At 41.8% G+C, this 18,951-nt stretch overlaps 1 protein-coding gene across 1 annotated transcript; it reads left to right on the forward strand.

Moving 5' to 3' along the window:
- Positions 1-17,731: 17,731 nt before the first annotated feature.
- LOC308074034 (electron transfer flavoprotein subunit beta-like) lies at positions 17,732-18,496 on the forward strand (the record flags this gene model as incomplete). Its single annotated transcript, XM_080413373.1, has 1 exon — positions 17,732-18,496. One exon carries the CDS (start codon positions 17,732-17,734, stop codon positions 18,494-18,496), a length of 765 nt encoding a protein of 254 aa, XP_080269499.1.
- Between the last annotated feature and the right edge of the window lie 455 nt (positions 18,497-18,951).

Below are 18,951 nucleotides of genomic sequence, written 5' to 3' on the forward strand. Positions count from 1 at the left end.
TGGGTATATATTTTTGGCATATTACGATCGACATTGTCCATCGAAGGAGTGCAGACAAAATCCTGAAAAGAGGGTGAAACCATGGCTAACCAAGGATTTGGAAAAAGCTTGCATTAAGAAACATAGGCTCTACAGGGAATTTATCAAACATTGAACAAAGGATAAGGAGGACAAGTACAAAAACTATAAAAACAGATTGACATATTTAAAAGATCAAGATTAATCAAAAACGCCCGTCCTTGGTTCTGGTGACTCACCCCGCCCTCCTAATACGCGAGGGGGCCGTGTTTTTTCGGTAACTTTATTCATTTATTTTTAATATTTTTTTTGGAAAATGAAAAAAATAAATACAATAAAAAATAAAATAAAATAAATAAAAAAAGTAATAAAAAAAACACGGCACCCTCACGCATTAGGAGGGCAGGGTGAGTCACCAGAACCAAGGACGGGTGTTTTTGATGAATCTAACATGTTAAAAATGGAGTTTGAAGTTATAATGGGTTTGTATAGGAAGGGGGCGTGTCTGATAAAATGAATAACAAATATCTAAATACTGAATTAAGCAACTTAAAAACGGTCTGGGGGGCTCACAAAAGCCTGAGTAGACGATAAAATGACCCAACGTTTTTTTGAAAGTGAAATACCCCTTTAAGAGCAATAGATCAACATATTTAGCAGTGATAGATTTTGTGGAAAATATAACAACAGCAATTGATGAAAAACAACCCTCAATAGGTGTATTTATTGACTTACGTAAAGTGTTTGACACAATTGATCATTCCCTGCTTTTACAAAAAACTGGAACGGTATGAATAAGAGGTGTTACACGTCTTTGGTTAAGAAGTTATTTAAATAATAGGTTTCAATATGTAAATATTAATAATACAGAGTCACATCTTAGAAGAGTAACATGTGGTGTTCCACAGGGTTCCGTATTAGGACCCAAGTTATTTATACTATATTCAAATGACATTTTTACGGTATCGAATATTTTGAAAATTGTTACGTTTGCTGATGATACTAATTTACTTTGTTCAGGGGAGGACATGAAAGAATTATTGAAAACAGTAGAAAGGGAATTGATAAAGTTAAAGAAATGGTTTGATAGGAATAAGTTCACACTTAATGAAAACAAAACTAAATTTATGGTATTTGGTGGTGTTCCTACTGAGAAATTAAACTGAATTTAAATGGAACTGAAATTGAAAGAGTATATGAAACAAAATTCTTAGGTGTGATTATAGATCACAAACTCGGTTGGAAGCCACATAATACAATATCTCAAAGGTAAATAAGCCAAATCTGTTGGCATTCTGTACAAAACAAGGGAGCTGTTGAATCAGAAATGTTTGCATAATTGTCTCCGCCAGGCCGAAAGGCATGGCGAGAGAGTATGTTTTACCCCCTGTCCGTGTGTCCGTCCGTCCGTGTGTCCATCTGTCTGCGAGCGGCTAATCTCCGGCACCGTTGGCCCGGCCGCTGCGAAACTGTGCACACATACTCCCTGGATGCCAATTCAGAACCATTTTTTTTAGATTGGCCTGTTATAGCGCCACCAGGAGGCCTATTTGTGCAAAATGCATTTTTTGATATTACTCCTACAGATTTTATCCAAACATCACGCAAATCATTACACAGTATCTCTATAGTCATGTGATCAACACGGATCTGTCTGATTTTCCATATTCCATCCTGATTGGCTAAGGTTGGCTTCCAAAGTTTGCAGGAGTGGCCCGTTTTGAACAAAATGCCGCAAATCATGAACACAGCGTCCTCTTGCGGTGGAACTTTGCACATACATTCGCACTACGTTGAAGAACAAACGCCACCCTTTTAACATTGCCCTATTATAGCACCACCAGGAGGCCGATCTTTCCTTTTTATATTACTCCTACAAATTTTGTCCAAACATCATGCAAATCAGTACACATTATCTCTTTAGGCAAGTGATCAAGATGGTTCCGTACAATCTTTTATATTCCATCCTGACTGGCAAATTCTGAACATTGCTGGCCCACATTAACCTACCTGACCTGGCGGAGACCTCTAGTTACATTATTGGTTTACTTATGTATTACTTTATTATTTACTTTTTCTATGCATTTGATGTATTATTGATGTGTTATCTTGTGTCCTTGCTTAGTGTAAATCACTCTAGATTAAGAGCGTATGCTAAATGCCTAAACTGTAAACTGTAAGTCGACAGGCAAGTCACAAATTGGAACGTGGGCTTGTTTTGACTTGAGACATGACATGTCACTTGTCACTGTTGGACCGCTAAGCGTGAAACTTTGCACGCACACACCCTGGAGGCCAAGGAATATCAGGCTACCAATTTAGCTCACTCAAGAGAGAGAACTCATACAGGTTACAGAATAAACAAATTAAATCAGAAGTGATGACAGAAAGAAGTGAGCAGTTAAAAGTGGAACAGCAATTTATTTAGTTGCAGTGGTGGTAAAAGTACTCACATTCTTTACTTTACATTCTGTAAAAGTATCAATACTGCAAAATATTGGTATCAAAATTAGTACTGTAAACAAATAGTACTGTAACAAATAGTAACCAGAATGTCTCATTTCACAAGTTCAAAATGTAGTGAAATGGTTAGTTTATGTTTTGTAATAATAATCACAATCTGCAAATGTAATGTAAACATACCTCAACATTTTACTTAAGTACAGTAGTTGAGTAAAGTTACTTTACACCGCCGTGTAAAGTAACTGATTTCTGCATGGCCTGTTTCACTGTTCTATACTGCCCAAAGTGAAACACTGTCGGGAGGACCCATCCACCGCCGGTCGGAGCAACTGTTGCAAAGTTGTTCTGCACAAGCTCCCCCATCGTGTATCTCAGGTCCAGGAGATACTGCGCCCTTGCCAGCTCCCGCATTACCTTGGGTTGAGAGAGATGAAAGTGTAACGTTAGTATATTTTATATATCGTTGCTGTCGGTCAGAAGCCTCTCATCGCCATATTCTAACCTTTTGTGTTTTTTTCGTAAATTAGTGCCCTACTTGATCATACTACAGCATCACACAAAAGTATCAAAAGTAACAGATCCGCAAGCTCAAAACGTGGCACAAGCGTTTTGAGCTTGCAGATCAGCTACTTTTGCTGTTTTTGAATTTGAATCCTGAAAAGTAAAGGTCCTTACACACCGGGGCGATTTTTTTCTAAGCGAATAAACGATCCGAAAATGCGAAATATTCGGCCGGCGAATTAAAACGCCTCTGCCTCTACACACCAAACGCGAAGCGTATAATGCGTATAAAACGCATAAAGATCTCTGTTGGCGCCAGTTTTTTCGCGCCACGGAGAAACAATGGATTCCACATCTACAAGTGATGATGAGCTGGTGATGGCTTTATTGAAAAAGAAAAAGAAAAAGATGAGAAGTTTTTGGGTACACCCAATGTGTACCTTGCGGTCAGAAATGGGTGAGTTCCATACTACCATCCAGGAGCTCAAATTGTACCCCAAGAAATTCAGACAGTACTTTAGAATGTCCCTCGGACAATTTCAACAACTGCTCCAACAGCTGACTCCACGTTTGCAGAGGGAGTGGACAAATTACCGTGAGCCGATTGATCCCGAGCAGCGGCTAGCCACATGTCTGAGGTAAGACTAATATAATAATAGGCTATTCTATTTGAAGAATGAGACCAAGTCCTGTTTTTTTTTAAGCTCCGGGACTCCTTGCTCTGGTCCATAGCGAGGAGTTCTCCTTACGAGAACAGGGTGCGCAGCCTCTCGTCTTTAGTAAAAAATAATAAATACACTTTTGCTACTCACCAAAACAAAGAGGGTTTTAAGATGTTGAAAGCCTAGTCTACTTAGTGGGAACACTCGGGACCCCCCACCTCATGTTTAAAATACACGTTTTGGCCAGAAAAGAAAATATTTCACCGGAAGGAAAAATCAGGTCAATAGAAAATGCCATTGCCCACATCTGTAGGGGGGGCGCAGTGGAGTAACCAAAAATCATTTTTCCTTCCGCTGAAATATTTTATTTTCTGGTCAAAAAGTGTATTTTAGACGTGAGGTGGGGGGTCTGAGTGTTCCCACTAAGTAGAATAGGCTTTCAACTCCATAAAACCATCTTTGTTTTGGTGAGTAGCAAAAGAGTGTTTTTCATTTTTACTACAGACGAGAAGCTGCGCAGTCTGTGGTGCCGCGGGTGCAACGGAAGGATCGAAAGTACCATAACGTTAAGGAGAACTCCTTCTAACGTTATGGACCAGAGGAGCTAATGGTTCTCGAACCTTTTCATGTCAAGGACCCCTAATTTGATATGTATTTGGTCTTGGACCCCCCATCTGAAAATATTGTGCCAGGGACCACCATAATATGTGTTGTGTTTGTGGTTTGTGGTTTCAAAAGTTTTTGAAAATAGCAGATCTACAAGCTCCCAACACGTTGCTGTGAGGTTGGAGATGGGATATTTTCAAATAGCTGATGTATACAGGGTTAATGGCAAAGCCATTTAGGCTACTACTTATTTTAACTTATTCATGTATGTTGCCCAACAAAACTTCCTTTTTTTTGTTCAAATCCCTTTTTATATACACAGCGATACATATACATATACATCATATACATCGTATGTATCATATTTAAATGACAAAGGGACAAAAGTAGTTTTCACTGGACATTTACCTGTTAAACCGCGGTCGGGAATCGATCCCGGTTCTCACATAAGGCATTCTATGAGTAGCAGTAGCCTACTACTCATATTTTTTACTTAAGTAAAACTAAAAGTATCAATACTGCCACGTAGATAACTCTGTTACAAGTAGAAGTCTCATATTAAAAATGTACTTGAGTAAAAGTACAAAAGTATTGGTATCAAAATGTACTTAAAGTACAAAAGTAAAAGTACTCATTATGCATTGCAGAATGTCCCGTTTCACAAGTTTTCAAATGTATACGTTTTATTACAAAGACCTTAAAAAGATCTTCTATTTTCAAATGGCTGAAATGGCTGACATGGGTAACGTATGTTTTGTAATAATCAAAATCTACAAATTAACTAACAAAAGTTTTGTAAATACTCCAGTAAAGTACAAAATCTTAAAATGTGTACTTAAGTAGCCTACAGTACTTGAGTAAATGTACTTAGTTACTAACACCACACTGATGAGTACAAACCATCGTTCCATCTATACAAGGGAGACAATACTAAACCGTCTTGTATATCATGTCATCATAGATCAGTTGTCCCTCCAATCAATACAGAATAGAAACAATGTAATTATCAACATAATTATTCTATTTAAAATTTCATATAATTTACTCATTATTCATTAAAAAATGTTATGCCTTTATTTGGTAAGCTTCAATTTAAATAACGAAATATGACGCGAGGTTAGATTACTTCTGCTTCAAAACCCCCTCACCTTACTCAAAGGCCACCTGCTGGCGGAAACTGTACAACACACCCACAAACATAATACTAATTATACTGCATAAAATGCTATTAACATTGGATCCTGGGAAACAGGATCAGTACATCTTGTGATATGAACATGACTTGTATAGAAAATAAATTTAAAACAACTTGATGTTGCATTACATCGAATTATACTCAAAAATAAATTGTGGTATCCCTCCAAACCAATTTGAGTGCGACTATTTTGTGATTATTAAGTAAAGATAGGCTAAAGATCCTTTTCTCATGTCTTCGCAGATTTCTAGCCACTGGTGATAGCTTCACCACAATAGCCACAAGTTTCCACCTTGGGGTCTCAACTGTGGCAGAGATTGTGAGGAAAACCTGCGAAGCTATTTGGGAAGAACTCAAAGACATCTACATGCCGTGCCCAAACAAAGAGATGTGGATGAGCACAGCAAGGAGGTTTGAGGAGCGGTGGAACTTTCCCCATTGCATAGGTGCACTGGATGGGAAACACGTCGTGATCCAGGCCCCTCCCAACTCTGGATCACGGTTTTATAATTACAAGGGCACCTACTCTGTCGTTCTGCTTGCCATGGTGGATGCAGACCTCCGATTTATTTCGGTTGACATTGGGGGTTATGGTGGAAACAGCGACGGGGGTGTCTTTGCCAACTCCAATCTAGGCAAAGCTCTCCAGGCAGGTCAGCTTGATGTACCACCACCATCTCTCCTACCAGCTGCACCAGAGTTGGGACCTGTGCCATATGTGGCGGTGGGTGACGAAGCTTTCCTCATGAAGCCCTATCTCCTCCGGCCTTATTCAGGGCGTCGCCTTCCAGAGGACTTGCGGGTCTTCAACTACCGTCTCTCAAGGGCCCGCCGTATAGTGGAGAACGCCTTTGGCATCTTTACGCAGCGATGGAGAGTCTACACTGGCAGACTACAAGTCGGCCCGGAAACAGCAGACAGCGTCGTGAGGGCAACCTGCATTCTCCACAACCTTCTGCAGACCTCTGGAGTGCAGGGCCAGAATCTAGATGGTGAGCCAGAAGACGAGGATGAGGAGACACTGGAGAGCATCCTCAGACCAATGAGGAACCTGCGGGGGAACAGGTCATCGGCAGAGTCCCAAAAAATAAGGGATACCTTTTCCAAGTTCTTTAATTCACCAGCTGGACAAGTGCCTTGGCAATATGCCCATGTTCGCCGTGGTTCTCGTGTGGCGCGCTGACCGGAATGAGCGTGGATGCACACATGAGCTTGCACACACACACACACACACACACACACACACACACTCACTCTCTTTGGAATAACATAACAAATGTAATATAAAGCAATCAGTTCTTTTCAGTAATTTTCAGTTTGTCAGTAATATATTAGTACTTTAGCAAGTCATATGTAGTTGTAGTCATGATGAGTTAAAATGTATAAGTTGTTTGTTAGTCATATCTGTATATATAAGGCATATATGTATTTGGCCATAATTAATTATATTTATAGTATATTGTTATTGCAAGTCATTCATGTGTCTGTTAAATGTATATGCCAGTTTACCTTCTTTTTCTTTTTTGTTAATAATAAAAGCCATGTTTCTTGACTTTGACCTGTTTATTTAATAAACAACATAAATATAAACAGTTACATGTTAAACAACATACAAACAATGAAATGTAGTGCTTCAAGGGATTTAGCAGCAAACAATTTAAACTAATAATGTAGAGAAGACACTGGCGCTTTTATTAAGGTGCTGAGTACAAAGACAAGACTGCAGTTTCGATGTTACTGCATCTTCCTCAGAGTCATGACTCTGAGGAAGATGCAGTAACACTGCTATGCTGCTCCAGTGTCTTCTCTACATTATGCTAACATTTGACCCATTTCTTAAATGTAAACTGTTATATAAAGAACAAAAGAAGAAGAAAATATAAAGAACCTGAGGTGTGACTTCCGGTAACTGGTAAGTCAATACTTTTCAAACCAGGGCATAGCAGTGGTGAAATTTGGAGGTAAGAGGTTTCTGCCCGACAGCAACAATATTAGAAAAAAATAATATAGCAGCCATATAGCAGCATTAATTAAAGGCAAGTAAAATCTTGGTACTGCTGCTGCTGCTGGGAATAGGCAGGTCCAAATTGTGCCTCGTGGAACAGCCCCTGTATTTTGCACCTGAGCCACGACTGCCTTTCTTGGGGCAATCGCCTCATTGTCGGTGCCAAGCTGAGGAGGAACAGAGTGGCCTCATCTCTCTGCTGGTCTCGCTCTCTCTCTCGATGATCTGCCCTGGCTTCTTTCCTCACAAGGTACTCCTCCAGAACAAAGTCATTATCACTGCCACTGGACTTCCTCTTTGCCTTGCCTTGTCTGGGAGTAGGGGTGCAACAGGTGAACTAATCTGTTTAATCTCACAATGCAACAATTTTTTCATGTTGGCTCATTGTTAAAACTAATTGATAGAATTGCTAAGAAGATAATCGATAGTTGCAGGTCTACCTGGGAGCTACAGCAACACTCTCCCCCTCACTTTCTGGTGGCCTTGACACCTGCTCTGCCTCTGATGTCCCAGCATGCTCTGATGGTCCAGCAGCAGCAGCATCCTCCTCCTCACTCTCTTCCTCAAGCTCTACATTGCTCTGGGTGCTATTCAGAACAACTAATTAGTACTGTGCCACATGTTAATGAGAAGTGTGTGGGAGTGTTTTAAAAAATTATAATAATATTGAGTGACAGAATGACGGTGACAATTTACAAAAGACAAGATACGTTAATATGGCTTGTAGCAACTGATTGATTGAATACTTTATTAGCAGTTTGCAAAAAAAAAGCACAGGAAAGTACAGTTCAATACAAGGTCTGCTAAGAGAATTTGAAACCCAAGAAAGCCTGGATGAATATGGCTTGTTTCCATTGGGGTCCTTTGTACTCAATTCATCGAAAGATTTAATGACAGACAAATATACAATACTGTGCAAAACGTCATATAACAACTCATAATGTAATAACAGTAATAACAACATGGCTATAACCTACAGTACCTCCTGAATGATGTGGGCTCCTTTAGCATCGCGTGCATCGTTTCCCAATGGGTCCATTTTTTCTTCTTTTTCCCCCCTGCTTGGCCACTCCTCACATCTGCGTACTCCTTCTTTCTTCGTGTGTGGGTGTCTTTGAGGTTCTTCCACAACTTCTTCACATCTTCAGCTATAAAGTAGAAGCATAGTAGCTTACAGTGGTGTAAAGTAACTATTTACATTTAATTAAGAACTGTATTTTTTTTAGGTATGTTTAACTTTAGTGGCGTATTTCCAATTTTCAATACTTCTACTCCACTACATCTCTGAGGAAAATAGTACTTTACTCCACTACAATAATTTGAAAACTTTAGTTCTAGTTACTTTTTAGATTTTATTACTAAACATACATTAACCACTTAAGCTCTCTATATATTTTGGCTATTTGAAAATGGACGATCTACAAGCTCACAACGATGCGACGCGTTGTGAGCTTGTAGATCTGCTATTTTCAAAAGCCTTTACACATTTTAGGCCATTCTGCATAGTACTTTTACTTTTGGTACTTTAAGTACATTTTGATGCAAATACTTTTGTACTTTTACTCAAATAAATGTAGAATTCCGGACTTTTACTTGTAACGGAGTATTTCTACATTGCAGTATTGATATTTTTACTTAGTAAACCATTTGAGTACTTTTTCCACCATCACCATGGTAGTTTAGCACTTTCGGGACCCTGTATATCTTTTTTTTTGCATTTGGGATAATGGTATCCAGGCCATTCCAGGGTCCCTTGAAAGTCAATCTCTCATTCACTCGCTGGTATTAAACCCAGCAAGCTCAACATCAGACTCATTATGATCATTCTGAATAGAAGCGTGTTTACATTACGGTCGAATAATAAAATTGCATTGTTGACATTGTTAACAATTATCAATGAAACCATATACAAACTTTTACTTGACTTTGAAAAAGTTACTAGGCAGGTTGGTTAGCAGTTAGCTGCTTAGCTTCATATGCTAGCTACGTTACACATATATGTTTGAGGATTAATATACTCACTGTCGTCATACTGGAGCTCGTTGGCAATGTCATTCCAGATGTTGTCTGTCAGGGTTCTGTCTCTGAAGTCTTTGCGGGTTTTGTCGTACAGAGCCGGGTGCTCCTGCACATACGCAATAAGCCTCGCTGCCATGTTGATGATGAGGAAGATAATGAATGTTGTTTTGGTGTGACGTCACATCCAGATGCTAACAACATGCATTTTGATTGGTCAAAGGTCTGTATATGTCCAACCAGAGGTTAGTGCCAGGGACCACCATATAATATGTATGGTGTTAAAATGTGCAAAAATAGATTGGATATGTTCAAATAGCTGATGTAGGCTATATGGGTTGAAGTGTTTAACAGCTGGGGACCCCCAGAACACTCCCAAGGACTCTCTCTCTCTCTCTCTCTCTCTCTCTCTCTCTCTCTCTCTCTCTCTCTCTCTCTCTCTCTCCTCTCGCATTTTGATTGGTCAAAGGTCTAGCAGTCGCCAGCGAATTTCCGCAAAATACGACTCCTGTCCGAATAAATAAAAGACGCATTTTCGCTCCGCGAAATTTCGTCTCTGGTGTGGAAGCTTGCATTGACTTTATAAGGTTTTAAAAATCAGGTGAAAAAAACGTATTTATTCGCATGAACAATTCGCCCCGGTGTGTAAGGACCTTAAAGGGGTAGTTCACCCCCAAAATAACTTTTTTTCTATTGATTACTCACCCCATGGAGCCTTGAATTCATAGATATTTTTTTGTTTTTGTCACATTCCTAAGCCAATAATTTGATTATAATAAATTTAGCCCCATTGATTCCGGCAGGAGACACAAATGCATTTGTGTCTCCTACCGGAATCAATGGGGCTAAATTTATTATAATCAAATAATAAAGGAAGGAATGCGACAAAAACAAAAAAATATCCATGAATTCAAGGCTCCATGGGGTGAGTAATCAATAGAAAAAAAGTTATTTTGGGGGTGAACTACCCCTTTAACAGTTTTGGAATTTGGACGGTATATGACACGTGGCAGTCTATTTTAACTTCATGACAAGAACTAGGCCCTGTCTTTCACACAACACCTCATATTTCCACATCCATTTCTGAATCAATGTGAGGTCCGGGGACCTCCAGAGGTTCCAAATAGACAGTGAATTATCAGGATATTACAGTGTACACTGGGGTATCACAGATAATAAATGGTATCCAATCTGAGTGCTTGGCCTCTAGCAAACTTGTTGATATTTGTTTTGAGATTTGAGATTTTTATTCATATAGGTTTTTTATACATATTTACATAAATGTACCCGCAAGTTGTGAGTAGCTGGCACAAAAAAATATCAACTCCTTTTGTGCAGCCTTAAAAAATTTGTCATTAGACCTTAAAAAAGGTCTAATGTTATCTTCACTACTTATTATTATTGTGGGATCGCTAAGGCGATTACACTAATGTTATCCTCACTAATTGTGGGATCGCTAAGGCGATCACACTAATGTTATCCTCACTAATTGTGGGATCGCTAAGGGCGATCACACTAATGTTATCTTCACTATTTGTGGGATCACTAAAGCGATCAGTTAAAGCGTTAAAGCCACCATTTCAGGCTGCGTGGCATGATCACAACATTTTATGTTCCATCTACTTCCTGGTTAGCGTCTGCAGAAAGTCAGCTGTTACTCGAGTTGCTTCCCCCCCCTGCAGTTTTGGTCCAGACAGCTGTTTTCAAATTGAAAGTGAAAGGCAAGTTGCGGAAATGTTTTTTTTCCCCATGGAAGCTCAGTGATGGCCCCTGTGATTACCAACCATCAGAGGATCAATCATACTAAAGATAAATATTCTGTGACTTCTTAAAAAGGTAAGATAAATGAAAAATCTCTGGCACTCTGGGCAATTATTGTTTTATTTACTTGGCACCAAATGAGTAAAAAAAAAAATAGAAATCGACCTACCATTGTCCTCTCGTCCATGGCAATCAGGAGGGTAAGGAAGTACTGTTTCCAACTCCATTTGGTAAACCTGGGCATGTACAGTAAATCAGAAATTAACTTTCTTTACAATCTGTTCAGACAGAACAGAATAAAAATATATATTATAAAAACAAATACAAAAATCATCTGCGTTTTTAACTTTGCCAAGCAAGCCATGACAAAATAAAGTCTTTTTAAAAAACTCAACTGAACGGAGTGCCTTGGATCTTTCTTATGTTCACCTGTAGCCGTGGATTGTGGGTAAGAATTGGCGTTCAGGAAAGTCCTTATGCTCGATCGTCCTCCATGTTTGTTGATTCATGGTGATCTTCTCTTCATGAGTCGTCCAGGGGGTAATCGTTTCAGTCCAGTTCATGGATACCAGATTTGAAATATATAATGTTTTGGCAATTTTTACAGATTTCTGGTAATCTGAAAAGCAGTCACGGAGGATCTGAAGGGAAACATGCAATCTGTCCTTGTTCCACTTTCTTTCCGCGCGCCTGCATGCGCGTCGGAGGCTGCGAGTGGAATCGTTCAGCCAAGGTTCGGAGAGTGGTCTTGAGCGTTTAATCCTTAGAGGGGCAACAGAGTTTAAAATGTCAGTGCAGGTGGAATCAAATGTAAAAGTGAGACTATCCACATTGAGACCGTGACTGTTGTCTAATGTGGTCATGGGGGAGGTGGTGAACATTTCAGAAAAATGTGATGCAGTTTGGAGGTTGAATGTGCGGGAGCGGGTTGGAGGAGCGAGATCTCTGGCTGCTGATAACGGAATTGCAGCAGTGAATAGGATGGATATATGGTCGGAGATACTGCTAGCTAATGGGGACAATTCAATGTGGGGAATAGATAGGCCGTGAGAAAGCACGAGGTCCAGTGTGTGGCCCTTTTCATGCGTCGGGCCGGTTACAGACTGGGTGAGATTGAAGCAGTCCATGAGATTAAAAAAGTCTTTAACAAGGGGTTTTGATGGGCAACATACGTGCAAATTAAAGACACCGCATACAAGGAATTGGTCATACTTTAATGTGATTCCAGACTTTTGATTGATTGATTGAAATTTTTATTAGGCAAAAGAATGTAAAACAACACAGTTACATTTATAATGCTTTTGTCTAAAAGGTCCGGCCAAAAAAGTCCTTGCGGACTTGTTTCCGTTGGGGTCCTTGAGTTAATTTCATAGACATATATAGTAGCAACCAAACAGTTCAAAAATCAACATGAAAATACAGATAATACAGAAAAAGTACCACTATGTACAAATAAAAGCATTTAAAAAATATATGTACAAAAAAAAAGGGGGGGGAAGCATGGAAAAATAAAAATTATATACAAAAAAAGCATGAGGAAATACAAAATATGTACAAAAAGAGGAGGGGGGGGGTCGTCTGTCTACAGGGAAACTGGTACTAGCTCCTCTTTCGGCCTCCAGAAAGATGGGTTTTTAGGGCTGTTTTGAATGAGCCCAGCGAACTGCATTTTTGAGGGATGGGGTTAGACTATTCCATTCCTTGGTGGCTGTGCTATAGAAGGAGAATTTGCCCATGTTTGTTTTATGGGTGGGTGGTACCAGATTGTTGTTTACGCTCCCTCTAGTTTCGTGGCTGTGGGTGTCACTAACTTTTTCGAGGTATTTATACAGATATGCGGGTATAGGGGGCATATCGGGCAAATCTGCATTTACAATTTTGAAGACCAGACCCATTTTTAGTTGTTTAACCCTGTCTTCCACCCTGAGCCAGCCTAGACTGGCAAAGTGAGTGGGAGAGAGGTGGGTCATGGGCCCCAGTCCGAGAAGTAGTCGGATCAGTTTGTTTTGGGAGGTTTGAAGCTTAGTCTGCAGTGACACTGAGGTGTTGGAGTACCAAGAGGAGCTAGCATAGTCAAAAAGGGGCTGAATCAGGGCCCCTGAGAGGGTCCTGAGGGCCTGAGGGTTGACAAAAGAGGAAACTCTGCCCATAAATCTGGTTCTCTGGTTTACTCCTTTGACCACCTTTGTTGCCATGCTTTCACCTGACAGGTATTTGTCCAGAATACATCCCAAATAGGTAATCTCTTCTTTGCTAGTGATGATTGTGTCATCGACTTTGACCTTGAAGTCATTTACCTTCATTTTACTGAGGGAATGTTTGGTCCCAAATAGGATGGATTCAGTTTTCCCAAGGTGTAAGCCAGGTACGGATTTTTGAGAGTTCAGAGCTGAGAGCTTCCTCAACTTGCAACTTGTCCTCACCCGAGATCAGGAGTGCCGAGTCATCAGCGAACAGGAACAGTTTGCAGTTACAGGCAGCATTCATGTCGTTAATGTATAGAAGGAACAGTAACGGCCCTAGAATGCTGCCTTGAGGAACCCCGCAGCTCACCGGGAGGGATGAGGACATGGTTCCGTTGATGTCAACCACTTGTTCTCTACCCTCCAAGTAAGATCTCATCCAATTTAGTGATGTGCAATCAAAACCAATCGCCCTCAGCTTATCAAGTAGAATTGCGTGGTTTACAGTGTCAAACGCCTTTTGGAGGTCCAGCATGACCATGCCACAGTATTTGCCCGAGTCTACCTCACGTTTGATGTAGTCGGTCAAATATAGTAGGCATGTGTCAGTGGAGTGGGATGTTCTGAAGCCTGATTGGAATTCAAACAACAGTTTACGCTCGCTGAGGTAGCTGTTGATTTGTTCTTGGATTGATCGCTCTATAACCTTTGAGATGGAACAAAGGATGGAAACAGGCCTATAGTTGCCAGGATCTAGTTTGCTTCCTTTTTTAAATAGAGGGATTACTCTTGCCAACTTGAATTCTTGTGGGACGTGACACTGACTGATGGATAAGTTTGTAATGTGGGCTACTATGGGAGCAATGGAGACCGCTGCGTCTCTGAGGAATCTGGTGGGGATGTTGTCAAGGCCGGTGGCCTTGTTTGGCTGTAGGGCGAGGAGTTTGTTTTGCACATCATCAGTCAATACAGGTTTGAAAAAGAAGGAATCTTTTTTAGCCCCTAGTTTCTCATAGTGAGCTTGAATGTGGTCGGAGCCATACAGACCTGAATGCTGAGGGAGTTTGCTTACCAACTGGGTTGCAACTGTGGTGAAGAAACTGTTAAAACAGTCCGCTACCAATTGCTTGTCTGTAGTGAGCGAGCCACTTGAAATAATGCAAATGTTTGTAGATTTAGTCTGAATTTTTCCGTTGCAGCCTAATTGTTTTAGTGCCTCCCACAGTTTTTGTGGGTGGCTTTTGTTTGCCTCTATGTTCTCATTTAAGAAATTCTTTTTGGCATTTCTGATCAATTTAGTAACTACATTTCGTAGATTTCTTCACTTTTCAAGTAGCTGCTCACTTTTGTTTTTCCTGAGCTCGGAGTAGCTTTTGTTCCTGAGTTTGATGGCATTCAAAATGTCACCCTTCATCCAAGGTTCTGTGCTAGCTTTGACCCTCACCACCTTTGTGGGTGCGATGTTATCAAGTACACACAAAAAAGCTTTAAATTTCAGGAATTCAGTAAAGTCGTTGATAAAATCTTTGTTATATTTGGGGGGGCGGTATAGTACTGCACAGAGCAGGGGGGAGGTCAGGTTCAACTCGAAAGTCTGCAGCTCAAAACTGGAGTAGGAGACAGTAGGGTGGATCAGACGGCACTGGTGGGCCGATTTAAAAATCGAGGCTAGGCCCCCACCGGTAACAGTGGTCCGAGGTGAACTAAAAAAGGTACAGTATGGGGGGAGAAGCTCAGAAAAAGCAACACACTCATCAGTGTTTGCCCAGGTCTCCGTGAGGAACATAAAATCTAGGTTATGATCTTTAAAAAATGTATTTAAAATGAATGATTTGTGTGTAATTGACCTGGTGTTAAACGGGGCCATGCGAAGATTCACCCCCTGGGTGGGTTGTGTAGTGGCACTGGCACGCCTTAACGGGCGTAGATGGGAGTATATAATGGGTCGGAGGACAGGAGCTAACAATGGCTTGTGGTGTCTGTGTGTGATTATAGTGTTAATAGTGTTGGTGTGGGGTGTATATGCTATTGCGTTTTGTTTAGTAATTGTGGCATGCAGAGGTCCTGTGAGTGTAGGTCCAAGCCCCATAAGGAGTAGAGTAGGAAATGAGGCGGAACTGATGAGCTGGGACCGGGGGGGGAGTCATTTTGTGGCGGACGCACCTGGACTGGACGATACAGTGGACGATATAATGTCTAAAACGCGATAGCGGAGGCTAATGGCAATATTAGCCGCTAGTGCCTTGCTTCCTAGTTCGTTAGGATGGAGTCCGTCACTGCTATAAAAGGATGAGCGGCCCCAGAACAAATTAAAATTGTCGATATAATTTACCTCACTACCTCACAACATAACTTAATTGACCATTACTTATTCACCTGAACAGTTAAATATGTTGTACATATTATTGTAATCATTGACCATTAAAACATAGGTGTAGACTTCACATATTCTGTATTATCAAGTTTGGTTCAGGAGTTATGACGCAAAATACATTATTTGGTGATGGCAGAAAGTAAAATAGCCACATAAAAGTAAAACATGGCCACGTTTGGCCACGTTTTTGCGATGGCTCCTTATCTGAAAATGTTCAGTGCCCCAAACTGTACAAGTCTACCAAGTTTCAAGCTTTTATGAAAAAGTGAACGATTCACCTAAAATGTTGTACCAATCCACCGGACTATTGGGGATCCGAATGGAACAGCCGCTCAATATTCATACATTTAGAATAGATAATCAAACCACCGCAGACATCATCAACAAAGGTTGTTCCTCCTCACTCCCCATCATGTCACTCCTCAGACGACTCACCTGGATCACACAGTCACTAACAATTTCATCATCCGCGCTGCTCACATACCTGGACTTCACGCTCTCGCTTTCTATTCCAGAAATTCAGGCACTTGGCTCCAGATGCAGACCTGCATCCCACTCCAGTACCTCCATTTTCTCACATGACCTTCCCCTAGATCACCCACTCCGCCACCTTATCCGCCACACGCAACAAACCATGCTTCAGTCACTCTCCGCTTCCACACTGTCCTCTTACTGGACTGCCTGGAAAAAATACTTTGTTATTCCACACCACCTTCACCTTTCATTTTCCGTCCCTAGCCACGCCCACCTCATATCAGTTGCTGCCACTCTTCCTGATCCATGCACTCATCCACAATCCGTGTTTACCTAGCCGGCATCAACTTTATCACTAAACTCCTCACCGGCGCCCCTCACCCCTTTCATCTACACCCCCACCTCTCACTGCTTCTTAAAGGTATCAAATGCTACGGACTTTGCCGGACCAGACACCAACCCCTCACTGCAAACATCCTCGCCGATTGTGTCACTGTCCTCCGTTCTGTTTACTCCGACCCATTCACAGACTCCACACTGGAATCAATATTCCTCCTAGCCTTTTATGGATTCCTCAGGTGTTCAGGGTTCACCTCATCTAACTCGAGGTTCAACCCCGCTCATCATCCCTGTCTGTCCGATCTAAAATTCTGAATACATCGACTACTCATATTCACATTCAAACGCAGTAAGACCGACCCATTCGGAACATCCACTCCCATTCACATATTTACTTGCCAGTCCCAAAGCGTGTCACCATCCGACCCTCTGATTAATTTCAGAATCCGGTTCCATCATAAACCGTAATTGGTTCCACCATCACCTCTGCCTAGTCCTCACCAAAGACAATTAAGCCACTGAACATTTTTCAGGTCACTCATTTATCATAGGCGCAGCTTCCCAGAAAAGTATCCCTGAAAACATAATCCATATTCTTGGTAGATGGTCATCCCAAGCCTACCACACATACACCCGCTCCAATTCCCACAACCTCCTCCTCCTTTGAGTGTGTGCTGGTATTCAGGCGGTATTACTCTGTTTGACGTGTGTGTTCGCTGGTATTCAGACGGTACTGCTCTATTTCGTGTGTGCACGCTGGTATTCTGATGGTCAAAGACACATGAAAGCTGAGAATCACCTGAAAGCTACGTATATCTGCTTTTTCGTTTGATAGTGTAAAAAATAGGAGTGGATCAATTAAAGACCCTTGAGTGACTCCGGTGAACAAGGTTGACGTTCAACAAGGGTTGAAGTGGTTACATTACCGTTAAAATATGTTTCTATGGTTATTGTATTGTTGATACTTGGAAGCCTGTGTGATGTCATGAAACTCTTTATTTGGGCAAGACTGACTTGGAGCTCCATATTTCGGTACCTTCATATTTGGGCATGGCATGACATTATAGTGATGCAAGCATAAAAACAACTGTGCTTAACATTGGACCACCACAGCTAAGCAAACCCATAATTGCAATGTCTGGCCGAGTTCTTGTCGGAGTTAAACGTGTCATTGACTATGCAGTCAAGATTCGTGTGAAGGCAGACAACAGTGGTGTGGTGACCGATGGCGTGAAGCACTCGATGAACCCCTTCTGTGAGATTGCAGTGGAGGAAGCGGTCAAGCTTAAGGAGAAGAAGCTGATTAAGGAGGTGGTAGTAGTCAGTTGCGGGCCGCAGCAAGTACTGGAGACCATCCGTACTGCCCTTGCTATGGGGGCGGATCGCGCCATCCACGTGGAGGTGTCTGCAAAAGAATACGATACAATCGGACCACTGCAAGTCTCCAAGATCTTGGCGGCTCTGGCCAAGAAGGAGGAGGCTCAACTCGTGATCCTTGGCAAACAGGCCATTGATAATGACTGCAACCAGACAGGTCAGATGACAGCAGCCTTGCTGGATTGGCCACAAGGCACCTTTGCATCTGAAGTGATGTTGGAGGGAGAAATAGTGAAATTGGTGAGAGAAATCGATGGTGGTCAGGAGACCATTATGATCAACACACCAGCAGTGGTGACTGCAGACCTTCGACTCAATACACCCAGATACGCCACTCTGCCCAATATTATGAAAGCCAAAAAGAAGAAGATCGCAAACGTGAAGCCGGCAGATCTGGGCGTTGACCTGATGTCAAGGTTGGAGGTGTTGCGAGTGGATGAGCCTCCCCAGAGAAAGGCCGGCTTTAAGGTGGAAACGGTAGAGGAACTGGTGGGAAAACTCAAAGAGATAGGGAGGATATAAGGGATCATTCCTAATTTCATCTGGCCGTCCGCTTCACAGGTACCCTATACTACCAGTACCACCAGCGATGCAGTGGAACCTACTAAGGTACTGGGGCACGCTGGACGTCAAGCTGTATTGCCGGCGCTTCGCTGGCAGTACCGCCATCGCCTGCAGCTTGTGCGGCTGTCCCACCCACCCCACCTCTGAGTGCACCCTCTCCATCTCCCGCCCCACCGCCTCCAATCCGTCCCCCCGGCCGGCCTACAACCAGTTCCCACAGGCTTACACCCAACCCCCACCACTCATGTCCGCCACCGTCCGTCCCACCAGACCCAAAACCCAGTGCCCCATCACCTTCCCTTCCTCCTCCCAGTCTAGGGACTGTCAAGACCGCCCCCTGGTCTTTGTTGGTTCCAAAATAATTTGCAATCATTTTAATGGCCTGGTCTGCGACATGTCCACATGCAAAATTT

Source organism: Gymnoscopelus braueri (assembly GCF_963280865.1).
Source record: "Gymnoscopelus braueri genome assembly, chromosome: 19".
Lineage (NCBI taxonomy): Eukaryota > Metazoa > Chordata > Actinopteri > Myctophiformes > Myctophidae > Gymnoscopelus > Gymnoscopelus braueri.